Source organism: Orcinus orca, chromosome 12 (assembly GCF_937001465.1).
Source record: "Orcinus orca chromosome 12, mOrcOrc1.1, whole genome shotgun sequence".
Lineage (NCBI taxonomy): Eukaryota > Metazoa > Chordata > Mammalia > Artiodactyla > Delphinidae > Orcinus > Orcinus orca.
Window position 1 is genome coordinate 37,925,062 of NC_064570.1, and position 21,549 is coordinate 37,946,610.

Consider the following 21,549-nt stretch of genomic DNA (forward strand, 5'->3'; position numbering starts at 1 on the left):
TCTCCCTTTGCGGAGCACAGGCTCCGGACGCGCAGGCTCAGCGGCCATGGCTCATGGGCCCAGCCGCTCCGCGGCATGTGGGATCTTCCCAGACCGGGGCACGAACCCGGGTCCCCTGCATCGGCAGGCGGACTCTCAACCACTGTACCACCAGGGAAGCCCTCTCCTTATTGACTTTATTCCTGATTTTGGAAATATTATTCTCAGTTTAAAATTACTTTTTTCTAGATTCCCATATCTCTGTCTACTATTTTCTCTCCTCTGTATCTTAGCCGGTCTTCTGGATGTTGGAGTGTTAACACTGCTTCTTATCTCCCACAAAGATGAGGCTTCTGTTCCTACTGTGCTTCCGATAATATGGCCAATGCTGAAGACATTATCATTGCTGAACCAGTGGAACCATTCCAGTCCTCACATTATTGGATGTCTCAGTGGCATTTACCACTTTGTCTTTTCTCTAAGCGTCTCTCCTGTTGGGTGAGCATGACAACAGTCTCCTAGCTCTCACCATATTCTCTGAGCTTTATTTCTGACTTCTTTGTGTGTTTTTCTTTGCTTCCCCTTAATTATTGGTGTTCCCCAGATTCCATCATTAATCCTCTGAACTTCTTATTCTATAGCCTCTCTTCGTGAGATATGCACACTCTCAAGGTTGAAACTCTGCCTTTTATCCTGAAGATCTCCAATTCTATGTCTTCATTTCAGGACTTCTCTGGCAAAGAGCTTTTCCCTGAAAATTTCAGGCTTGTATATTCAAATGTCAAATAAACACCTTTAAATTCAATGTGTCTTAACTTATACTCTTCATTTCCTTTCCCCAGCTTGCTTTTAATTGTCATTGGTGAAACCACAATCCACCCTCCACTTCCCTAGAAATCTGAGGATGATTAATTTTCTCTTTCTAGCCTTCAGGTGATTATTCAAAGAATCTTCAAGTTCTGCTGATTTTGTTTCCTAAATATTTCTTGAGTTTACTTCCTCCTATTCATAACTATGACTTCCATGTTAATTCAAGTCTTCATTATCTTTTTCTTGAACCACTGTAATGATCTAAACACTGTCCTCACATATTTATTTTTATTTCACTAATATTCATCCTAGCAGAAACCCCTCAACATAAATTATCAAAGTCATAAAACTGAATAAACCACACTTAATTTAAAACTCTATTTTTTCCCAGTTTTTTATAAAATAAAGTCCAAACTTGTTAAAATGATGTAAGAGTCCTCCAAGATCTGGCTCCTATATCCTTTTCCAGTTTCATCTTCAGATACTTTGTATGCTACAATAATACCATATTGTTTATAATTCCAAATTTACTAGAAGTAAGATTCAGGGAAAATGATAGCCAGAAAGGATGGCCTTGTGGAATAGATTGAGTTGTTAGCATTGTCTGAGAAATGATGAGAAGCCTCTCTTTCCTGTCTCTCCACCTGAATATGTATCCAGGATTTAAGACTTTGTCTTCCACAATCAGTGATTTATTCCATTGTTTCAGTCATTGACATCCCCAGGCAATAACCCTTGGGCAGGTAACATTACATTCTTACATCCTTGGAAATAATAGTTTGTCATGCTAATCCTATAGATGTATATACCAGAAGTAATGTATGTGTCATATGGGTGATATTTCAAACTGCACAATATTTCCTTACCACTCTCCACTCTTTACCAGAATTCTAACATACCCCAATTCCATGGAAGCCTCACTACCCAGGCAAGCCCCTGTAACTAATGGGCATATGTTGAGTGGTGTTAAGGGGAAAGAAAGAATTGAGTCCTCAAGGAAAATTGAGGGAAACATAGTGAAATAAGAGCCTAGAATGAAGCAAGCGATGTCAGCATCACAGCAGATAAGATGCTTCCTTGTCTCTCCCCTTCAATCTGCAACCTGTGAAATACTAACAACTCAACAATAAGCCTCTGCCCAGCCCATCAGAATGCCAGAGAATTCCACATATCTGTATATCTAAAGGTGGACGGACTGGAACACATCGAGGAGGTAGAACTGGGGAAACAGTGGAGGCAGTCCCTGCAATCGTGGTCCCCTGGCTGTGGCAGCAAAGCCTGCAGCCCCAGAGAACCCAAAAGCAGCAAGGGAAGCAATACATAGGACTCTAGCCTCCTGATAGATAACTGGGACCCAGTTCCTCCAGCCACAGAGCCATCCACGACTCCAGCCCCCTGTTCCCTGCCTGCAGTGGTGAAGCCCACAAATCTGACAATACCTGATATAGAGGCACTTGCAACTCCAACTGCACCCCACCCACCCCTTGGAGCCTGCAAATCAGGACAGCCCAGATGTGGCAGAAGCACCCACCATCCTGATGCCCCAGGTGGTGGTGCCAGCAATACCAACAGCAGCAAGGTACCAATTACCCCAGAGGCACAAGCAACAGTAACAAGGGCACTGGGTGACACCTCTGATAGAGGTGGTGGAGGGCAGAAAATGCTGACTCTCAAATAAAACCAGAGGCAGCACAGGTGAGAGAAACCAAAAACTTGTTCTATAGTGCCACCTACTGGAAAACAAAAGAAAGCCTTCTAATTTCTAACCTGTAGAATCCTTAGAATTAAAAAAAAAAAAAAAAAAAGCTTTACCCAAACAAGAATGATATTCAGTACTTCAAACGCACTGGCAGAGGAACAACACATCAAGCACCATGAAGAACCACAGTAACACAGTATCACAAAAAGAAAATGATAATTCTCCAGAAACCAAACTTAAAGTCACAGAATATTGCAATCTGATTGAAGAAACTGAATGAACTACAAAAAAGCTCAGAAAGGCAGTTCAATGAGCTTAGGAATAAAATTAATGAACAGAAGGAATACTTTAAGTAATTGAAACTCTAAAAAGGAGCCAAACAGAAATTCTGGAGCTGAAGAATTGAATAAATGAGATGAAGAATGCATCAGAAAGCATTGGGAAAGAGAATATGATATGGAAGAGAGAATTAGCAAACTCAAAGATAGAAATCCAAAGAAGATACAAAACATCATAGAAAACCATCAAACCCACATGGCAGACAGAAACACAAGGAAAAGCGGGAACCCAGAAAACAAAAGATAAAATGGCAGAACTAAGTCCTCCTCTGTAAATAATTACCCTAAATGTCAATGGATTGAATTCACCAGTCAAAAGACACAGAGTGTCTTTGGATGGATTAAAAAACAAGACCTAGCTATATCCTACCTCTGGGAGACTCACCTCAGCTCTAAATATAAACATAGGCTAAAGTAAAGGGATGGAAGATGATACTCCAAGCAAATGACAGTCAAAAAAAGTGAGTATATTCTGTGCTCATGGATTGGAAGAGTGAACATTGCTAAAATGTCCATATTATCTAAATCAATTTACAGATTCAATGCAATCCCAACCAAAATCCCAAGGATGTTTCTCACAGAGACAGAACAAAAAATTCTAAAATGTATATGGAACTACAAAAGATTCTGAATGGCTGAAGCAATCCTAAGAAAAAAGAATAAAGCTGGAGGTATCACATGCACTGGTTTCAAACTATATTACAAAGTTATAGTAATTAAAACAGCATGGTATGGGCAGAAAAACAGATACATAGATCAGTGCAATGTAATTGAGAGCCGAGAAATAAACCCACACATATGTGGAAAATTTTACAAAAAAGGAGCAAAGAAACCTGGAGAGCCACATGCAAAAAAAATGAAACTAGATCATTACCTCATACCTTCCTCAAAAAAATGAACCCAAAGTGGATTAAAGCCTTGAATGTAAGACCAGAAACCATACAACTCTTAGAAGAAAATATAGGCAATATGCTCTTTGACATCAGTCATAGCAGTATCTTTCAGGATGTGTCTCCTCAGGCAAGGGAAACAAAAGAAAAAACAAATAAATGGGACTCATCAAACTAGAAAGCTCCTGAACAGCAAAGGAAACCATCAACAAAATGAAAAGGCAACCTGCCCTACCACCGAGTGTGAGAAGATATTTGCAGATCATATATCCAGTTAGGGGTTAATATCAAAAAAATATAAAGAACTCACACACCTCAACAACAAAAAACCAGAAAAATAAATGGGCAGAGGAGCTGAATAGAAATTTTCCAAAGAAGACATATAGAAGGCCAACAGGTACTTGAAAAGATGTTCAACATCACTAATTATTAGGGAAATTAAAATTAAAACCCCAATGAGATATCACCTCATGCCTGTTAGAATGGCTATTATCAAAAAAGCAAGAAATACCAAGTGTTGGTGAGGATGTGGAGAAAGGGGAACCCTCATGCACTGCTGATGGGAATGTAACTGTGTAGCCACTATGGAAAACAGTATGAAGATTCCTCAAAAAATTGAAAACTACTGCTACCCTATGATCCAGTTATCCCACTTCTGGGTATTTATACAAAGAATATGAAACACCAATTTGAAGATACATGCACCCCTATATTCATCACAGCATTATTTACAATAGCCAAGATGTGGAAACAACCTAAGTCCCCATCAACAGATGAGTGGATAAAGAAGATGTGGTATACACACACACACACACACACACACACACACACACACACACACACACACAATGGAATAATACTCAGTCATAAAAAATGAAATCTGGCCATTTATGACAACATCAATGGATTTTGAGAGTATTAGGCTAAGTGAATTAAGCCAGACAAAGACAAGTATCTTATGATTTCACTCATATGTAGAATATAAAAAAACAAACAAAACAGGAATAAATGAACAAACCAAGCAAAACCCAACATACAGAGTAGTGGATACAGAGATCAGAGTAGTGGAAAAGGGCAGGGGAGGGTGAAATGAATAAAAGAGATAGTGATGGATAGAAACTAAATTTTTGGTGGTGATCATAGTGTAGTGTATATAGAAGTAGAAATATAATCTTGTACATATGGAACTTATATAACGTTATTAATCAATGTTACCTCAATAATATTATGGTAAGATATAAATACTAAAACCAATAATTTTAATTTGAGAAAGCATCTTTTTGGTATCCTTGTAATAAAAGTGAGATTGAAGTTTGGTATAAGCTGGAACTTTGCAGGTAAATTAAACAGTGATAAAGAAATTTAAAAAAAAACACCTGGAATTATAGAAAACCAATTTATCCACCTTACGGTTTATCTCAGGGTTATCCATAATCCAGGCATCATTTTATAAGAATGTTAGCTACTTTGCTTCCTTAATATTAGATGCGGTCACTGAAGGAGTGCAGCACAAATCTACATTTTTTTCTAAAATAAACACCTCCAAATGTAGAACAAATGGAATTTCTTATTTCCAGCATGAAAAGAGGTTTCAGGTACCCTATAGCATAGAAGGAGAATTTGATTAAGGTCTTCCATTGATTACAGGCAATTAGAAAATCCACTTACTTAGATGAACTGTTTATTCCTAATACTTACTCTCCATAGAATTAGGTTTGATGAATTTTATATTAGAATCAGAAATGAAAGGGTCATTTCACGTAAAATGTTTTCTTTTCTGTATAGATAATTGGTATTTTCAGTGACCTTTTCTGAATTAAAAAAAAAACTGGTTTAGGGGACTAGCCTCCTCTACTTAATATAAGTGCAAGGAGTTATTAACTCACCACTGGAAAAGAAAAACTTGGTCTTTGTTGTAGAAAAACTTGGTCTGTGTGTGTAAGTCACAATCCAGTGTTTTCTGAAAGATATTTACTCTTCAGAAGATTAAAACAAAATAATTGAAAAATACATATTTCCTATACAATATTCATACTGAGTTTTCAGAATAAAAGAATTATGAATAAGGCTATATGCCCAGGGCTCTATTATAATTAAAAATTATCAGTGTTTGATTTTCACATTGATTTGAGAGAGAGCATTCATAGAGGAGACTAATGTACCACACACCTTACTAGCTCCTTAAAGTAATCATAATAAAGTCTAACTCTTTAGTTTGGAATTCAGGGGCTTATGCAATTGACCTAATCTATTTTTAGATTATTTCATATCTCTTCTATGGGAACCCTCTGCTCCAGCTACACTTGTTCACTTCCTCTAGGCACACACAAGGCTTTCCTGCTTCTTTGCCTTTTTCATGTTTCATTGGCTACACCTAATATCTCTCCTCTTTCAGGAAATATACTAATACCAAAACTGATCTCTCTAACTCAGAATATTTATTATCAAATCTCATTTTTCAATTAATACACCTAATCACCAAGCAAATATATATCGATCACTTGCTAGGTCCGAAACAATGCTAGATGCTGTAAGAAATACAAGCAATCATCTCTGAATATCCCATGGGCCAAAGAAAAAATGACAGTGGAATTTTGGAAATATGTTGAATTAATCTATGATGAAAATATCACACTGAAACTGGAGATGCTCCTAAACAGTGTTTACCTGAAATTTATACTTATTAAAAATATTCATTAGAAAAGAAGAAAGGCTGAAAAGCAAACATTTAGGAAGAAAATAATTTTTAATTTATGTTAAAATTTTCATGAAACCCAAAGAAAGAAGAAAGAGAAATAAAAAATGTAAATGCAGAAGCTAAAGAAATAGAAATTAAATAGTACAATAGAAAAAGCAATAAATCCAAATTAGATTTTCTATAAAAACTGAAAAAACTGATAGACCCTTATGTAAACTTATTAAGAAAAAAAGAGAAAACACAAAACATTAATATCAGAAAATTAAAAGGAATCATCATTACAGATTCTACAGATAATTAAAAAATAGAAATATTTCCCAGTGAGTTTGAAAATTTTAATACAATTGACATTTTGAATCTTTAATTATAATTTTTCACCAAAGAAAAGTCTAGCCAGGTGGCTTCACTGGTGAATGTTTTTCAAACATTTAAGGAAAAATTAACACCAATCTTGTACCAAACCTTCCAGGAACAGAAAAAGAGGAAACATTTTATGGAGCTCATTTTATGGAGCTAGAATAACCTTGATACAAAAACCTAGCAAGGAACAAAAAAGAAAGGAAACATACAGGTTAACTTCTCTTGTGAACATAAGGGCACAGATCTAAACAAAATATTAGCAGATCTAGTCTGATATTATATGAGAAAGACAAGATGGAACCAAGTTGGTTTTATTTCTAGACTGCAATTTCAGAATTCAATGTAATTAATCAGAATAATAGAATAAAGGGAAATTATACTTATCATAGAAGATGCATTTGATATATTTCATATTATAGTAGAAAGAAACTTCCCTATTCTGATAAGATATATACAAAAACCATTAGCAAATATTATACTCAATGGAGAAAAATGGAAAGATTTCTCCCTGAGAATTGGAACAAGACAAGGATGTCTGCTATCAGCACTTCTGTTATGCATTGTACTGGATATTCTAACCAGTGCAATAAGGTGAGAAATAGAATTAATCAGTACAAGAATAAAAAAGTAAAAAATAAAACTATTCACAGGTGAAATGATCTGCTTGAAAAATTCAAAAGAATATACAGTTGAACTATTACAACTGAGTGAATTTAGCAAGTTTTATATCAAAAAGTCATTTTTTCCCTTACTCTGTCTCTAGTTCATGTCATTAACTTTTTGAAAAGATCATGATCATTTACTCTGTAGACACTTGATTTATGTAATTGTTTCTTCAGAATATTATTTAATATGTTCTCTATATCATATATTTGATTAACCTGAAAGCTTAATCTTTGGCTTAACTTGATTCCAGTTGGCTTCTTTGGCAAGAATACTTCAGAGGTGATACAGTTGTACATCACACTGCATGTCATGAGGAAGCACAGAATGTCTGGATGTCCTATTGTGAATGAGTGGCTTTAAGTTTCCTCAGTGGGTTAAGCTGGTGACAATCACATTTCTTCATTTCCAAGTTGCAGTTTTCCCCATACAACTCTTGGGGGTGATACCTGGGGGTGATACCTGGGTATGACGGCAATATCCAGTTCCCCATTCATCCTTCATCTAATAGTTGCTAATGTCCTCTGAAGATCCTTACTTGAATCAGTTATTTCAGTACACTGATTTTGTATGAATCATTTCTATTTCTTGGATGTATAACAAGGTAAGCAGATAATACTCCACCGAGAGTAGTAAAATCTCAGTAGTTCATGGGAAACAGCACCTAAGTGATAATTCTTATTTCTTTTTTGGTTACTTGTGATTTGGAATGACTTCATTTAATATTTAAGCAAATCTCAAGCATGACTACACTGTCCTTTGAGTTGATTAAGCAACATTAAGCTTGAATTTAAGGAGCATCTAGTTGACATTTTCAAGATGCTAAGTGGCTCCAGCAATTACCTGGAATGTAAGTCGATTAATCATAATCCTGTCAAGCAGAATTCTTCATAAAGCTTGTTTATCAAAGCAGAGTATAAAAGAATAAGATAGAAAACAGTGTGCAAAGACTAGTAAGAAGAGGGCAAGGGATTATTTTTTTCTCTAATTCTTTAAGAATAGATTTATAATAGTAGGTTTCAGTTGGATTTTAAAGAAGTGAGAAATATTGAAAAAGCTTTAAAATAGGTTGTTTAGAAGAAAATTTTGGCATTGAATGAGTTACAAAATGCCTTTTTGAGCAGAAGCAGCATTTACATCTGGAATTTTATTTAAACCTTATCTCTGCTTTGCAGCTGTACCTGGAAAGAAGGAAGAGAAAACAACCAAGACAGTGGAGCAAGGTAAAAAAAAATGAAGGAGGTTGACATTATCTTTAGAAAGACAACATGAGGAGGAAAGCACTGGATTCAGACAGGCGGACGACAATAACCTTTAAATCGATTGCTCTCTTTCACTGTCCTTGCATGTTTTTCTGTGCCAGGGAGAATGTGAGGTGGCAATCTGGGTTTTTGTTCTTTTGTACAACTAAACTTTGAGTGTAAGTTCAGAACAGGAAAGCTCCACAGACTGCTTAATTACATCAAGAGAAATGCTGAAGATTGTTGGGAATAAGGAAATCTTCCAGGGCAATTGGTAGACATTTTTTTCTGTTTGATTTGTGGTTTTAACACCACCTGACTGATCATAGTTTAAAGAATAGAGGTGACACAATTCTGTTTATGCAAAAACAATTTCTACTGCTTGAAAAGTAATATGTTAAAGCAAAAAACCAGCAATACAGGTAAATTACTTGCGTTTATATTACAACTTCAGCAGTTGATTCTCCCAAGAGGTCTAAAATTTCAGTGTTATAAACCATAATGCCATAAATAATGCATTTTCTTTTTTTTAATGCAGCTATATAATAAATATATCATTTTAGAATATGCTTGAGAAAAATACTACAGCAGAGTAGAATAAAAGCATTTGTAGTGATGCTGGGCCTTCTGTCAGAGCTCATAGTGCTAATTTTAATTTTTATTCCCTCCACTCTTTGGCTTTTAATATATTATAATATTATAATATGTATTATTTATTATAATAAATAGATGAAATCGGAACTAGAAATAATTTTGTCAAGAATGAAATCAAAATCATTTCTCCTCTGAAATTTGAGACAAATTCCTAATATCAGAAATTAGATATTTTTACATATATATATCAAGAAAATCCTTCAAACCCTCACATTTCAGATAAGTAAACTAAGGTTAAAAAATTCATTAAGGATTTATTTCCTTTGGTTTTTCAAAAGAAAAATCACATTAAATCACATTGAATAAGTTTTCAAATTCATTTTGGCTTCTGTGGACTACCTGGACTTTTAGAATTCAATAAAATGTTTCTGTCAACTTCTTTTTGAGGATACTTTAGTCTCTGAAATATAAAGTAGAGCTGTAGGAGCACAGATCCCAGTTTCAACTTGTTGACTTAGGCAAGGTTCTGAGCCTAAATTTCTTCTCTAAAAAATAGAGTTAATTATACCTGACCTACCTGTCTGACAAGATGTGGAGTTCAAACAAGAAAACGTATGTAAAAGGATATGAAAAAATATAAACTCCTAGTTAAGTATATAGTATTTACTTAGGCATTTTTCCTTATAAAATCAGCTTCAATGTAAATGAGAATCAAAACATTTTGCTTTCATTAAGCTTCATAGTTTTTCTCCCCTCTAGTATACAGGCATTGGTTACTCATCTTACAGCATTTGCAGATTGTTTTTATAGCCACAGCAAATTAAGAGAAGACCGACTAGAATATAAAATGTCCACATTAATAATAGTACCTAACATATAACTGATTAAGCTCAGATTGTTTATGTGTTCTTACCTTCATGTTGGTGTCAGTTTCGTTAATTCTATAATGTTGCCTCAAATAGTTTTGAGACTGGAAATGGCTCTTAGGGATGTGAATTTACTCCTTCAGATTATTTTATAATTCATTCTTTTTAAATCATAAGAAATAAGGTATTTGGATAACTTGCATACTTTTGCGATGGTATATCTATGACTAATAATTTATATGAAAATATATATTTTGTGATTTTAATAAATCAAGGAATTTATGTGATAATAAATCAATTACATTCTACAGATTTCATCATAATATTCTAATATTTATACATAAGATGATGCTTTGACTATTGTGTATTTCTCTTCCTTATATAGTTTTTAGTTATTTTCAGAAGTATAAATAATCTAAAACTAGTTCATAATTCTTTGAAGTACAGTTAAATAGTTTATAAAGAGTTATTTTCATTTAAGGTTTAACTTATGGACTTGTACTAGGGAAAAACCATGACACTCATAATTCTTAATAGATTTCAAATACCCTGTGTGATCTATGTAAAACTGTGTACACTGAAACTCTGAACTTAGTCTGCATTATAATTGTACTTGGGAAACATCGATTAAGCTAAACTTTACATTATGGAAAATTCATATAGTGAAAGGTGAAATAAATGTTATGTTTATGTAATTTAGTGAACTAGACCTCATATCGTTTAAGAATTAGAAATTTAGTTAATCTAACCTCTGCAAAAGTCCAAAAAAGTATCTCTATTTTATCGTTAATTCATGATGGATCATGTGGTTTTTAGTTATTCTTCTCATAACGATCTTAAATTGGCTAGACCAGAATTTTGAGTATTAAGAAACTCTTTATAAATTTTCCCACACTAAAGCCACACACACACACACATACACACCCACACACACCACAGACACCATTAACGATTTCTCTTGTTTAGAAAGCAGTTACCTAGAAGCATCAGGAGACACAAATATTTTCCACAATACATGTTGCTCTCCTTATAGTGAAAGCCAAGGAATGCCAAAGATAAAACATCACAACACGTGCTACTGTATGAAGATTTGTCTTTATATATTTGTATATTATATCTAGAAAGTATATCACATTTCATTAAGCTTGTTTTATTTATTGTTTGATATTTAATTTCTCATTTTTAGTGTACTTTTTCCTCAGTATTACTTTTCAAAATTGACCTGTCCCCCTAAATCCAATTTCCCTCTCTCTTTTTCAATCTTGTTTTCTCTCAGAAGAAAATTTTTCATAGTATTTGCTTGTTACTAGCCAGAGGATCAAAGCAGTCACTCTAGGGAAGTGACTTCTTACTTACTGTGGCAGGGAAGGAGACCAGTCAAGACAACTAACTTGAATGATATGAGTTGTAGATTGGAGTCCCAGCATCTCCTTGTTTCTAATATTTTTCCTTCAAAGTGATTTCAATCTAACAATGAAAAGGTGAAGAAAATAGTAATAAATCAAATCATTCGCATATCATCTTTCTTTTTCTTTCATTCACACCTGTGCATGATATTACTTAAAGCTTTCTTTAAGAGTTTGTTCTAAGGGCCTGTAACAGTGCTGGCATGTAGGAAGTGTTCAAAAAATACTTGTGGGTTGAATGAAAACATAGAGGAATTGTTGAAGAAAAGAATACTAGGTGATCCAGATATCGATGATCTGTGCCTCTAAGTACTGTACAATTAAGATATTTTAGTAAATCAAATGTGATTTCTGATAGCAAAGATTGCCAGATATTTCAGAAACCAGGATAAGTGATTAAATCATCTAACTACTCTCATTTTAAAGTAAAAAAAGTAGAGCAAATTAATAATTAAATATGCATTATTCATTAATTATATCGTTATTATGATCTTTGTAGATGGTACTCTTACATAACAGAACAGCATGTGGTGAACCATCATATGGATAAAGACATAGAATAAATTAAATTTAGCAATTGCACCTTCTATATTGTAAATTTAAAAAAATCTTAAAATGAGAGAAAATTTAATAATTGCCCAGTTAGGCCAATGTATGTCTAAATATAGAAACATAAGGGCTTATCCTCATTTTTCTTGGTTTTACATTATAGAACTGAATTAGATGATCTTCTATTCCTTTGAATCATAAAAAAATTTATGTTCAACAAAGTTTTTAAGTAGTATGTCCCTTATATCAGAATATAAAGGCTCTTCCTGCTATAGGAGAAGGCTGGTCTAGAAAGACTTTTATTTCTAGGATTCTAAGACTCAAATGTTAAGGGAAAACACACTTTATAAACTTGGATATTTTAGTATCCCAAAATTAAACTGAAAATTTCATTACAGAAACATTAGTTATAGTCTTCCATCCTCTTAACAATTAAAAATCACTTCAAAATCCACTTAAGTACAAACATGACAAAAATATTCATGAAAAATGATTAAATAGAATTTGAGTACCTATTAACCACCAAGAATAAATTTGAACACAATTAGTAATCATTTTATTAAGGGTAAAATTGGAGCATATGGATCATAAATGTATCAAATGCAGTTCATTTCCTGTAATAAAACTTACATTTTGCTTTAAATTAAGAAATCTTTTTAAATTCATAAGTGCCGTAATTTGTGTCCACTTGAAGACTTTCTGTTTTTCTTTGCCTTTGTTGCTATTTTGTAAACAATGGTACCCTACATAATTGTATTAGTGTTTTAAATTGTCACAACAAGTGAAACCCAACTGATATTACATGGTTTGTGTGTTTGTCATTGTCCTCAGACACTTTTCAGATTCTTCTATTCTTTGTACATGTACTGGTCTATTTAGAATCTGCGATGTGTATTTATTGTAGATTGATCCCATACTTTCAAGTGAATATTAATAATATCTAAGAGTAATGATTTCTCTGAGAGAAACGTATTTATTTAAATAATAAATGTTTATACTCCATGATGTGTCAACACTATAAAAAAAGAGAGAAACAATTTTACATTTAAGATCAATGTAGTAAAACTGAAGGTGTAGTTGATACATATTGTATTTAATTATTTGCTTAATATGTGACTATAAAATAACCTATTTGCACATGTGGACTAAGTCATGCTGTTGACCCTCAATAAATGTTAAAGTATAATAACAATAGTATTGATTCCTGTGAATTCCAAACTTTTGACAATAGTTTGTGCTCTGGTTGTTTAATATTTATTGAGCGCCCACAACAGACTAGGCGCTGGGAATGGGTGTGAGGAGTATCAAGTGGGCTTTGGAGAGAAGATGGTCTACATACAGAGCTCATGCAACGCTTGTAAAAATGAGTGTACTCTGCTTGCTTACACATTTTATATATTTTCAAGAGAACTTTTTGCAATTTTCCACTATCTCACTTGCTCACATAACACATTTCACTACTACTTCTTACTTTTATTTCATTTAATACTTTTAGAATGTTCTCATAATCATATGATCTCATGTATGGAAATTTCTTTCTAGTCCCTTCTTTTTCACCATGTTCCTCCCCATTCCTTTCATCACTTTAATAAATAGACAGATATAAATCCTACATATCACAGCTGATTCACAACACACTCAAAAAGTTTGTATTGTTGCATTGATCTCCTACAGGGTACCACCTCCTGCCATGCAGCATTTGGTTCATGTGATTCATTTATTGATAGGAATGTCATTGAATGCTAAAGAGAATTTCAGCCCGGTAAAGGAGCAATGTGTGCCAGTGAGGTTAGCAAGATTTGGAAGCAATGCTAAAAGATGCATTCATGCTGTACCTTTCCCTCAGAAATTAATGGTTCTTGTATTAATGATCCATTTTCTCTAATAAACTAATGTGTAACTTGATCACTCTTATTTTATGCAGGATATATTATAGGCAAGCACAAGTCACACAGAGAGATAATTGTAATGCCCACATTCCAGTTTCCGTCATGCATAATTCTGCTTTTCAGTTATCATGAAACTGAACCACTCCTCTGCTTAATGTGACCTCTGTGCCTATCTTTTTCTTTCCTTTCCTTAGAGACTGTGGCCATTTCATGGAGAAAAACAGTAAAACTATTACATTACCCCAGGAACCTCCCCCTGCGTTTCATACTGGGGTCACTACTTTTACCACCAGGTTACCTTTTAAACTCTGGAGTCAGAGGAACTGGCTGTTAGATGAGCTAAATTAAGTTACCTGACGTTGCCAGAAGACACAATTTACATAGGGGTAGTGTGTCACTCCTACTCTGTTTATATTCTATCCCTTCCATGATTCATCAAAGTAATTTCTTAATAGCAATTGTATCCATCTTTTAGGTTCTTAAAAGCAACAAACTTTTTACATCATGCATGTGCTCTTGCTTCATCTATCTTATAATTCTAAAACTTTGTCTTGATATAATGTCCAACAATCTTTATGTAAACTAATGGAATGCAGTTATAAACCATTTCCTAAAGCCCAAATTGTAAATATGAAGAAAAGTTGTCATATGATTTCTGAATTTAATGACAATGCACTTCAGATAAAGTGTATTTTTGATCATTGTCTACATCTTAATATTAGATTGATGGTTCTTTAAGAAATCCTTAAATCTGCGAAAGACCATTTTCATCCTCTTTATAATGAAAACTCTTACAAACCTTATTTTTCCTCATAGAGAATTTTGATCACCAAAACCAGGATTTGGCAAGTAAAAACTATTTTAATTACTCAGATATTTGAAGATTACAATTTTGTTCTCCAGAGAGAAAAATTGACTTTTGTTTGTTCCTTTGACATTCTACGCTAGATTATATAAAAGACTGCAGAAATGCATTGTAGTGTTTACCACATAACACACCAAGAAAACACCTCCTTGCAAGTTCAAGGACATTAAACTGCTAATTATGTCTCTTCTTCCTATTAATATTTACTTTCACTCCTGCTTTTATTCCAAAACCACATATGGGTTTATTCTCTTTTTTTCCTTAGGGATTTTTAATAGAAAGTATATTATAAGCTGCTCTGTTACAAAGCTAAGTGGCCAGAACAAAGATTGTTTTGGGAGAATTTTTTTATCCCTTTTTTACTGACTTTTTTCTTTCATTTATAAATTGATTTTCTGCTAAAGGCCTATTTAGGGGGAAAAAAAAGAGTTGGAATACAATACACACTATCTTGAATAAAATTGCTTAAAATCAATTGCCATGTCATATCCTGGAACAAATTAATGGAGTTTAAGCTACAGTCTCTAAAAATCAAATTGCAAATATTATCTTAAATCATTAGCCCTACATAAAAATGCATTGTTACTTTCTTCTAATTGTAAATTAAAGTACACATTATAGGTCAAATAATTTCAGGAATAAACATGAAAAAGTTTTTTCATCATTCTACATAAAATTTACTTGTACCTTATTGATTATTACTGCCCCAGTTTTTCATAGAATGATGATGTATTATATGCTAAATAAAAAGCAATTCTTAAAACCTGAAAATTCAATTCAGATACTCCTTTGGAATTACGAAATGACAAAATATAAGTTACAAAATTTCTTCATCATTTTGACTTGCAAATTTTGGGTTTTATTTCACTTGATTTTTATATAAGAAAGAGAGATACTAGGTCAGATAACTCATAAAGAGCATCTGTAGTCTCGTTAAAAGTCTTGGCAATAAAAATCATGGTCAACAATTCTTAGCTTGGAGTTAGCACTTGTATTGCTGGTCCTTGAAAAGAAATAACTGATAAAAACTAATAATGATTAGAAATATTAATCTGCTTGAATAATATAGTACAGTTATCTGCAAATAAAACTTAAGGCTTGGTCTATCTCCTCCGGTAATTTATTCTGTGACATTAGGGTATTTACTTTTTTCGTAAATCTCCTTTTGTAAGCCAAGATTATTTTACTAAGCATTCTCTACAGAACTTTCCAGTCCTAATATTGTCTAATTCTCATTTGTAAGAAATGTCTCCCTTGCCTGAGACGTTTCCAACTTTGACCCAAATGCTGAAGAATAAACTTACTTTTCTGATTGCAAGTATAATCTGTACCAAAGTATAAACAGAAATGTCAGATTCAGATTCTAAAATGAAAATATTTCTAAGTATTATATAAATCTACTAAATAGAATTCTAATATTTGAAGTATTTACTTCACTTGAATTTCAATATATACACTTAAATTATACTTAAGTTTCAAAAAGTACATTGCTGGAGCAAAGCATACTATTGAATATCCAATGAAATGACATGAAGGTTCTCTAAATATTAATTTAGCTAGAAGGATCACTAATAATGGAACACAGGATGCAGAAATTATGCCCATGACACACATGTACAAAAGAATTTATAAAAAATGAAACAGAAGAAGATATTGTCTCAGGAGACAGGAGAATGTGGATAACAAACTGTGGTTGAATTATGGTTTCAGTTTTGGCATATTTCCAAACAAAATAACAATAACTTTCTAAGTATTGTCAGTCAGTTCAGTATATATAATATTCTCTTAAGAGCAAAAGTTTAATTTCATTGACACAATGACTGAAAAAAATGTTTGGACTAAGGATCTTTAAAGACTCCTTATCATTGGAAGGATATAAATTCAAATTCTCTAGCAGGGTACTGCTGGTTTCTTTATCACCATCCCTCACTGTGACTTTCCAGCCTTGGCTCACATACTTCTCCCCGACTTTGTACATCCAGTGAGGCAGCCACATGAACTTTCACACTCCATTTTTCCTTATGTTGTTCCTTATTTTGGAGATGTCTTTCCAATTCTTCTTTGATGACAAATTTTATATCCAGTTTCAGGATTGATCACAGATGCCAGTACCTCTGTGAGGTCTTTTCTTATTGCATCAGGTAGTTTGTCAGTCCTTCTGCTATGAGCTCAGAGCCCTGTGTATGTGTCTCTATCATTGTACTTAATCTGTCTACGTGGATGCCTTTCAGCATAGACTGAACTCCATGAAACCATCTTTTCTTTTTTTTTCTCAGCTCTGAGCCCAAAAGAGACATTGAATAAATATTTATTGAATGAATCAAGTTTACCTTTTCAAAATACAAAAAAAATGTATTCTTCTTCTAACATATTGCTCCCAAGTGAAGAAACTTAAATAGACCTGGGGTTCTTGTTCTGCAGGGGGATCACTTTGTCACACTGCTAAGCGCTGTAGGAAGGACAGTTTCTAGTTTGTTAAAATGGCATTGGCTTTTGCTTTTACTCTAAGCAAAGCCTCTTTGAGAGTCTCAGACCTCAACTTTCTTTTATATGCACATATCCATCACAAAGTTTAAAGTGCTGTTGAAGATTTCAAAAAATTTCATTGAAGTCTAATATATTAGTAAATCAAATTAAATAGTGTATATAAAGAATTATATACCATGACCAAGTAGGATTCATTCTAGGTAAGCAAAACTGGTTTAACATTTGAAGATAAATTGATGTAATTCATTACATCAACCAGATAAACAAGAAACAAAATCATCTCAATAGATAACAGAAAATCATTTGACAAAATCCAACATCCATGTATGATAAAAACTCTCAGCAAACTAGGAACAGAGAGAAACTTCCTCAACTTGATAAAGAACATCTGCAATAAAACCTACTGCTAACATCATACTTAATGATGAGGCACTAGAAAATTTCCCACTAAGATAAAAAACAAGGCAAGGATGTCCCCTCTCAGCACACTTATTCAACATTGTACTGGAAGTACTAGTTAATGAAGTAAGACAAGAAAAGGAAAGAAAAGACATACCAGTTGGGAAGAAAGAAATAAAACTGTCTTGAATGATATGATCATCTATTTAGAAAATTCTAAAGAATCAATAAAAATCTCATAGAACTAATCAGTGATTATAGCAAGGTTGCAGGACACAAGGTTAATCTGCAAAAGTCAATTGTTGTCCTATGTACCAGCAATGAAAAATTGGAATGAACAAAATAAAAAATGCAAGACCATTTACATTAGTGCCAAAAAAAGGAAAGACTTAGATATAAATCTAAGAATAATCTATTCTATATTCATGGGTAAGCAGACTCAAAATTGTTAAGATGTAAGTTCTTTACAAAGTTATCTATAGATTCAATGCAATCATGATAAAAATTCCAATGGCTATTGACAAACAGATATTATGAATATCAACAAACTGATCCTAAAGTTTATACGGAAAAATAAAAGGCCCAGAATAGCCAAGACAACATTAAAGGAGAAGAACAAAGTCTGAGGACTGACACCCAAGACTTATTATAAAGCTACATTAGTCATCACACTGTGATGTTGGTGAAAGAATCAACAAATAGATCAATGGAACAAAATGAAGAGCCCAGAAATAGATCCACAAAAATAGTCAACTGATCTTTGACAAAGGAGCAAAAGCAATTCAATGGAGAAAGGATAGTCTTCTCAGCAAGTGGTACTAGGACACTCACAAGCAAAAAGAAAAAAAAAGAATCTAGATGCGAATCCTACATCCTTTTCAAAATATTAATTCAAAGTGGATCATAGACCTAAATGTAAAACATAAAACTATAAAACTCCTAGAAGAAAACATAAGAGAAAATCTAGTTTATCTTTGGAGATTACTCTTTAGATACAACACCAAAGACACAACCCTTAAATGAAAAGTTGATATGTTGGGCTCTTTTAAAATTAAAAACTTCTGCAAAATATACTGTCAAGAATATTTAAAGACAAAACACAGAATAAGAGAAAATATTTGTAAAATACATATCTGATAAAGGACTGTTATCCAAAATACACAAAGAACTCTTAAAACTCAACAATAGGAAAATGAACAAATCATTTTAAAAATTGGCAAAAGGTCTGAACAGATACCTCACCAAAGAAGATGTACAGGTGGGAAATAAGCATATGAAAAAATGCTCAACATCATACATCATTAGGAAATTGCAAATTAAAACAATGAGATACCACTACACACCTATTAGAATGGCTCAAATCCAAAACACTGAAACATCAAATGTTGGGGAGGACGTGGAGAAACAAGAACTCTCACGCTTTGCTGGAGGGAATGCAAAATGGTACAGCCACTTTGGAAGATTGTTTAGTGGTTTCTTATGAAACTAAATGTACTCTTATCATACGATCCTGCAGTCATACTCTTTGGTATTTATCCACATGAGTTGAAAACTAATGTACACAAATATTCCAGCTTTAATCATGGTTGCTAAACTTGAAACCAACAAATATTTCTTCAATAGGTGAATGGATAAATAAATTCTGGTATGTCCATACAAAAGAATTTTCTCCAGTGATAAAAAGCCATGAGCTATCAAGCCATTGAGGAACATTAATTTCTATTTCTAAGTGAAAGAAGCCAATCTGAAAAGTTTACATATTATATAACTCCAACTACATGACTCTTTGGAAAAGGCAAAACTATGGAGATAGTAAAAAGTTCAGTGGTAGCCAGGGGTTTGGGGGGAGGGAGGAATGAATAGGTAGTGCACAGGGAATTCTTAGGGCAGTGAAGCTATTTTATATCCTACTATAATGGTATATGTATGTCATTATACAGTTGTCAAAATCCACAGAATGAACAAAACTAAGAATGAACCCTAATGTAAACTGTGGATTTTGGTTGATAATGATGTATCAATATTGGTTCATCAACTGTAACAGACATACAACATTAATTAGGGATTTGATGATGGAGAAGGTGGGGTGTATTAGGGGAAGACATATGTGGGAACCCTCCGAACTTTCCATTCAATTTACTATAAACCTTAATCTACTCTAAAAATTATTATAGTTCATTAATTTTAAAAAATGGTATGGAAATCTTAAATTAGTCTTTAACATATGAATATCAGGGTGAAACAAACATCCCATTCATAGCAAGATTTTATGTAAAAGTGTCTAACCATACAAAACAACACTTCATCATTATATGTAAATACAGGAATGACCACGACCTAGCTTTGCCTGCCCTCAAGGAAATTACAGTCTTGTTAAAAAGATTTCTTTCTTGAAGAAAACATGGGAACTTTGATATCTTAAGTTGAACGTGATTATATGAGAAAAATTCATAGCTAATAAAGTTTTCTTTGAAAAACAAATTCTTTAGGGCTTAGAAAGCAAATTATTTGCCTAGGGTGTCCTAGTTTATCTCAGCTCCCAAATATATAAAGGAGTGCTTAATTTATTTTTTAAATAATTGCATATTGCTGATCTTTCTAAAAGAGCCGATTACAGATAAAGTAAAATATACCCCACTGAGGTACAGTCCAGAATTCTGAAAAGTATTCTCTTCTTGCAGCCAAGCTACACAGAGTAAAAGCATCATAATTATAAAGTTTTATCAGAATTCAGTCAAAGGAAAAGAGTATTTAGATGATTTCAGGAAGTACCTCAGCTAAGGTAATTTGAAGACCTATATTACTATAGGAAAGAGTTTGTCAAAAGGACTAGAATACTTAGTCCATTGGACAAGACTTCCATCTCCGTGGTGATTGCAAGATACACATTAGACAAGTTCTATATCTGTTAGTTGTTTTGAATTCCTATGCCATGCTCCATGTCACAGTCTTAACATGTTAACACAGCCCAGCTTGCCTAGAACAACACAGTGCTTGAGTAATTGAAGGAAGCTTCTCAGAGATGCATATACAAAGTGTTATATAGTATTATATAATTGGTGCTTTCGGAACTCCACAACTCTCCACATTCTGTATTGATTATTAGCTTAACTTTCAGAAAACATTCTGAATTCCCTTATTTACAGTTTCTTGAGAAATACCTTACCATAGTCTTCAAGTACTAACAACACTGTTAACATGTCATTCAAAGAAATTTTATATTGTACTCTTTAATTAGAATGTCCTGTTAGAGATAGAGGATAAGACAGGTTGCAAAATTATATTCTTTTTTTAAATTAAAAAATAAAGACTAAGAAATACAATGAAGTTCCAAGTTTTTTTAAAAAAAGACACCAACATATAAATATAATTGAATTGGAGTTGTTTTAAATTGAGAATTTTTAAACAGATTTTTAGAGAAAAATATTTTAAAATGTTAAAAATATGTGTGCCAGGTTATTTAGTCTATAGACCAGGAAATGATTAAATGCATCACTAAGGCAAAAAGGAAGTTAAAAATGGCGTCCCGACCAAGTCATACTTAATTACAAAGTTAATGGACAATGTCCTGAGTAAAATTAAACCCTGACAACATCTTTTCAGGAGCATTCAAAGTTAGTATTGCATAAAATATCAAAATATTTTATTTTTTCTCATGGGGATTATAAACATAGAATGCTAAACCATTTAGACTACTTGAAAATTCTTTTCTCTCTATTTATTTATGAAACATATTTTGGAGTTTGAAAAAGATACAAAAATGCTATAAAATACCTTTTCTAAAATATCCCTGATTGTCAAAATTATGTCCAAATG

General features: G+C 33.1%; 1 protein-coding gene across 16 annotated transcripts in view; it reads left to right on the forward strand.

The window, feature by feature from the left end:
* TRDN (triadin) overlaps positions 1–21,549 on the forward strand; it is a 380,671-nt gene that overhangs the window by 268,407 nt on the left and 90,715 nt on the right. For 9 of the 16 annotated variants that reach the window (XM_049695258.1, XM_049695261.1, XM_049695255.1 and 6 more), the window contains 2 exons: positions 8,613–8,660; positions 14,799–14,831. The exons of 2 other annotated variants lie outside the window; for them this stretch is intronic. In XM_049695258.1, coding sequence (XP_049551215.1) covers positions 8,613–8,660; positions 14,799–14,831 — 81 coding nt within the window. Of the gene's footprint in view, positions 1–620; positions 785–8,612; positions 8,661–12,043; positions 13,288–14,798; positions 14,832–21,549 lie in introns of those variants that run through there. 5 more of the 16 variants (XM_049695257.1, XM_049695256.1, XM_049695265.1 and 2 more) reach the window with 3 other exon arrangements.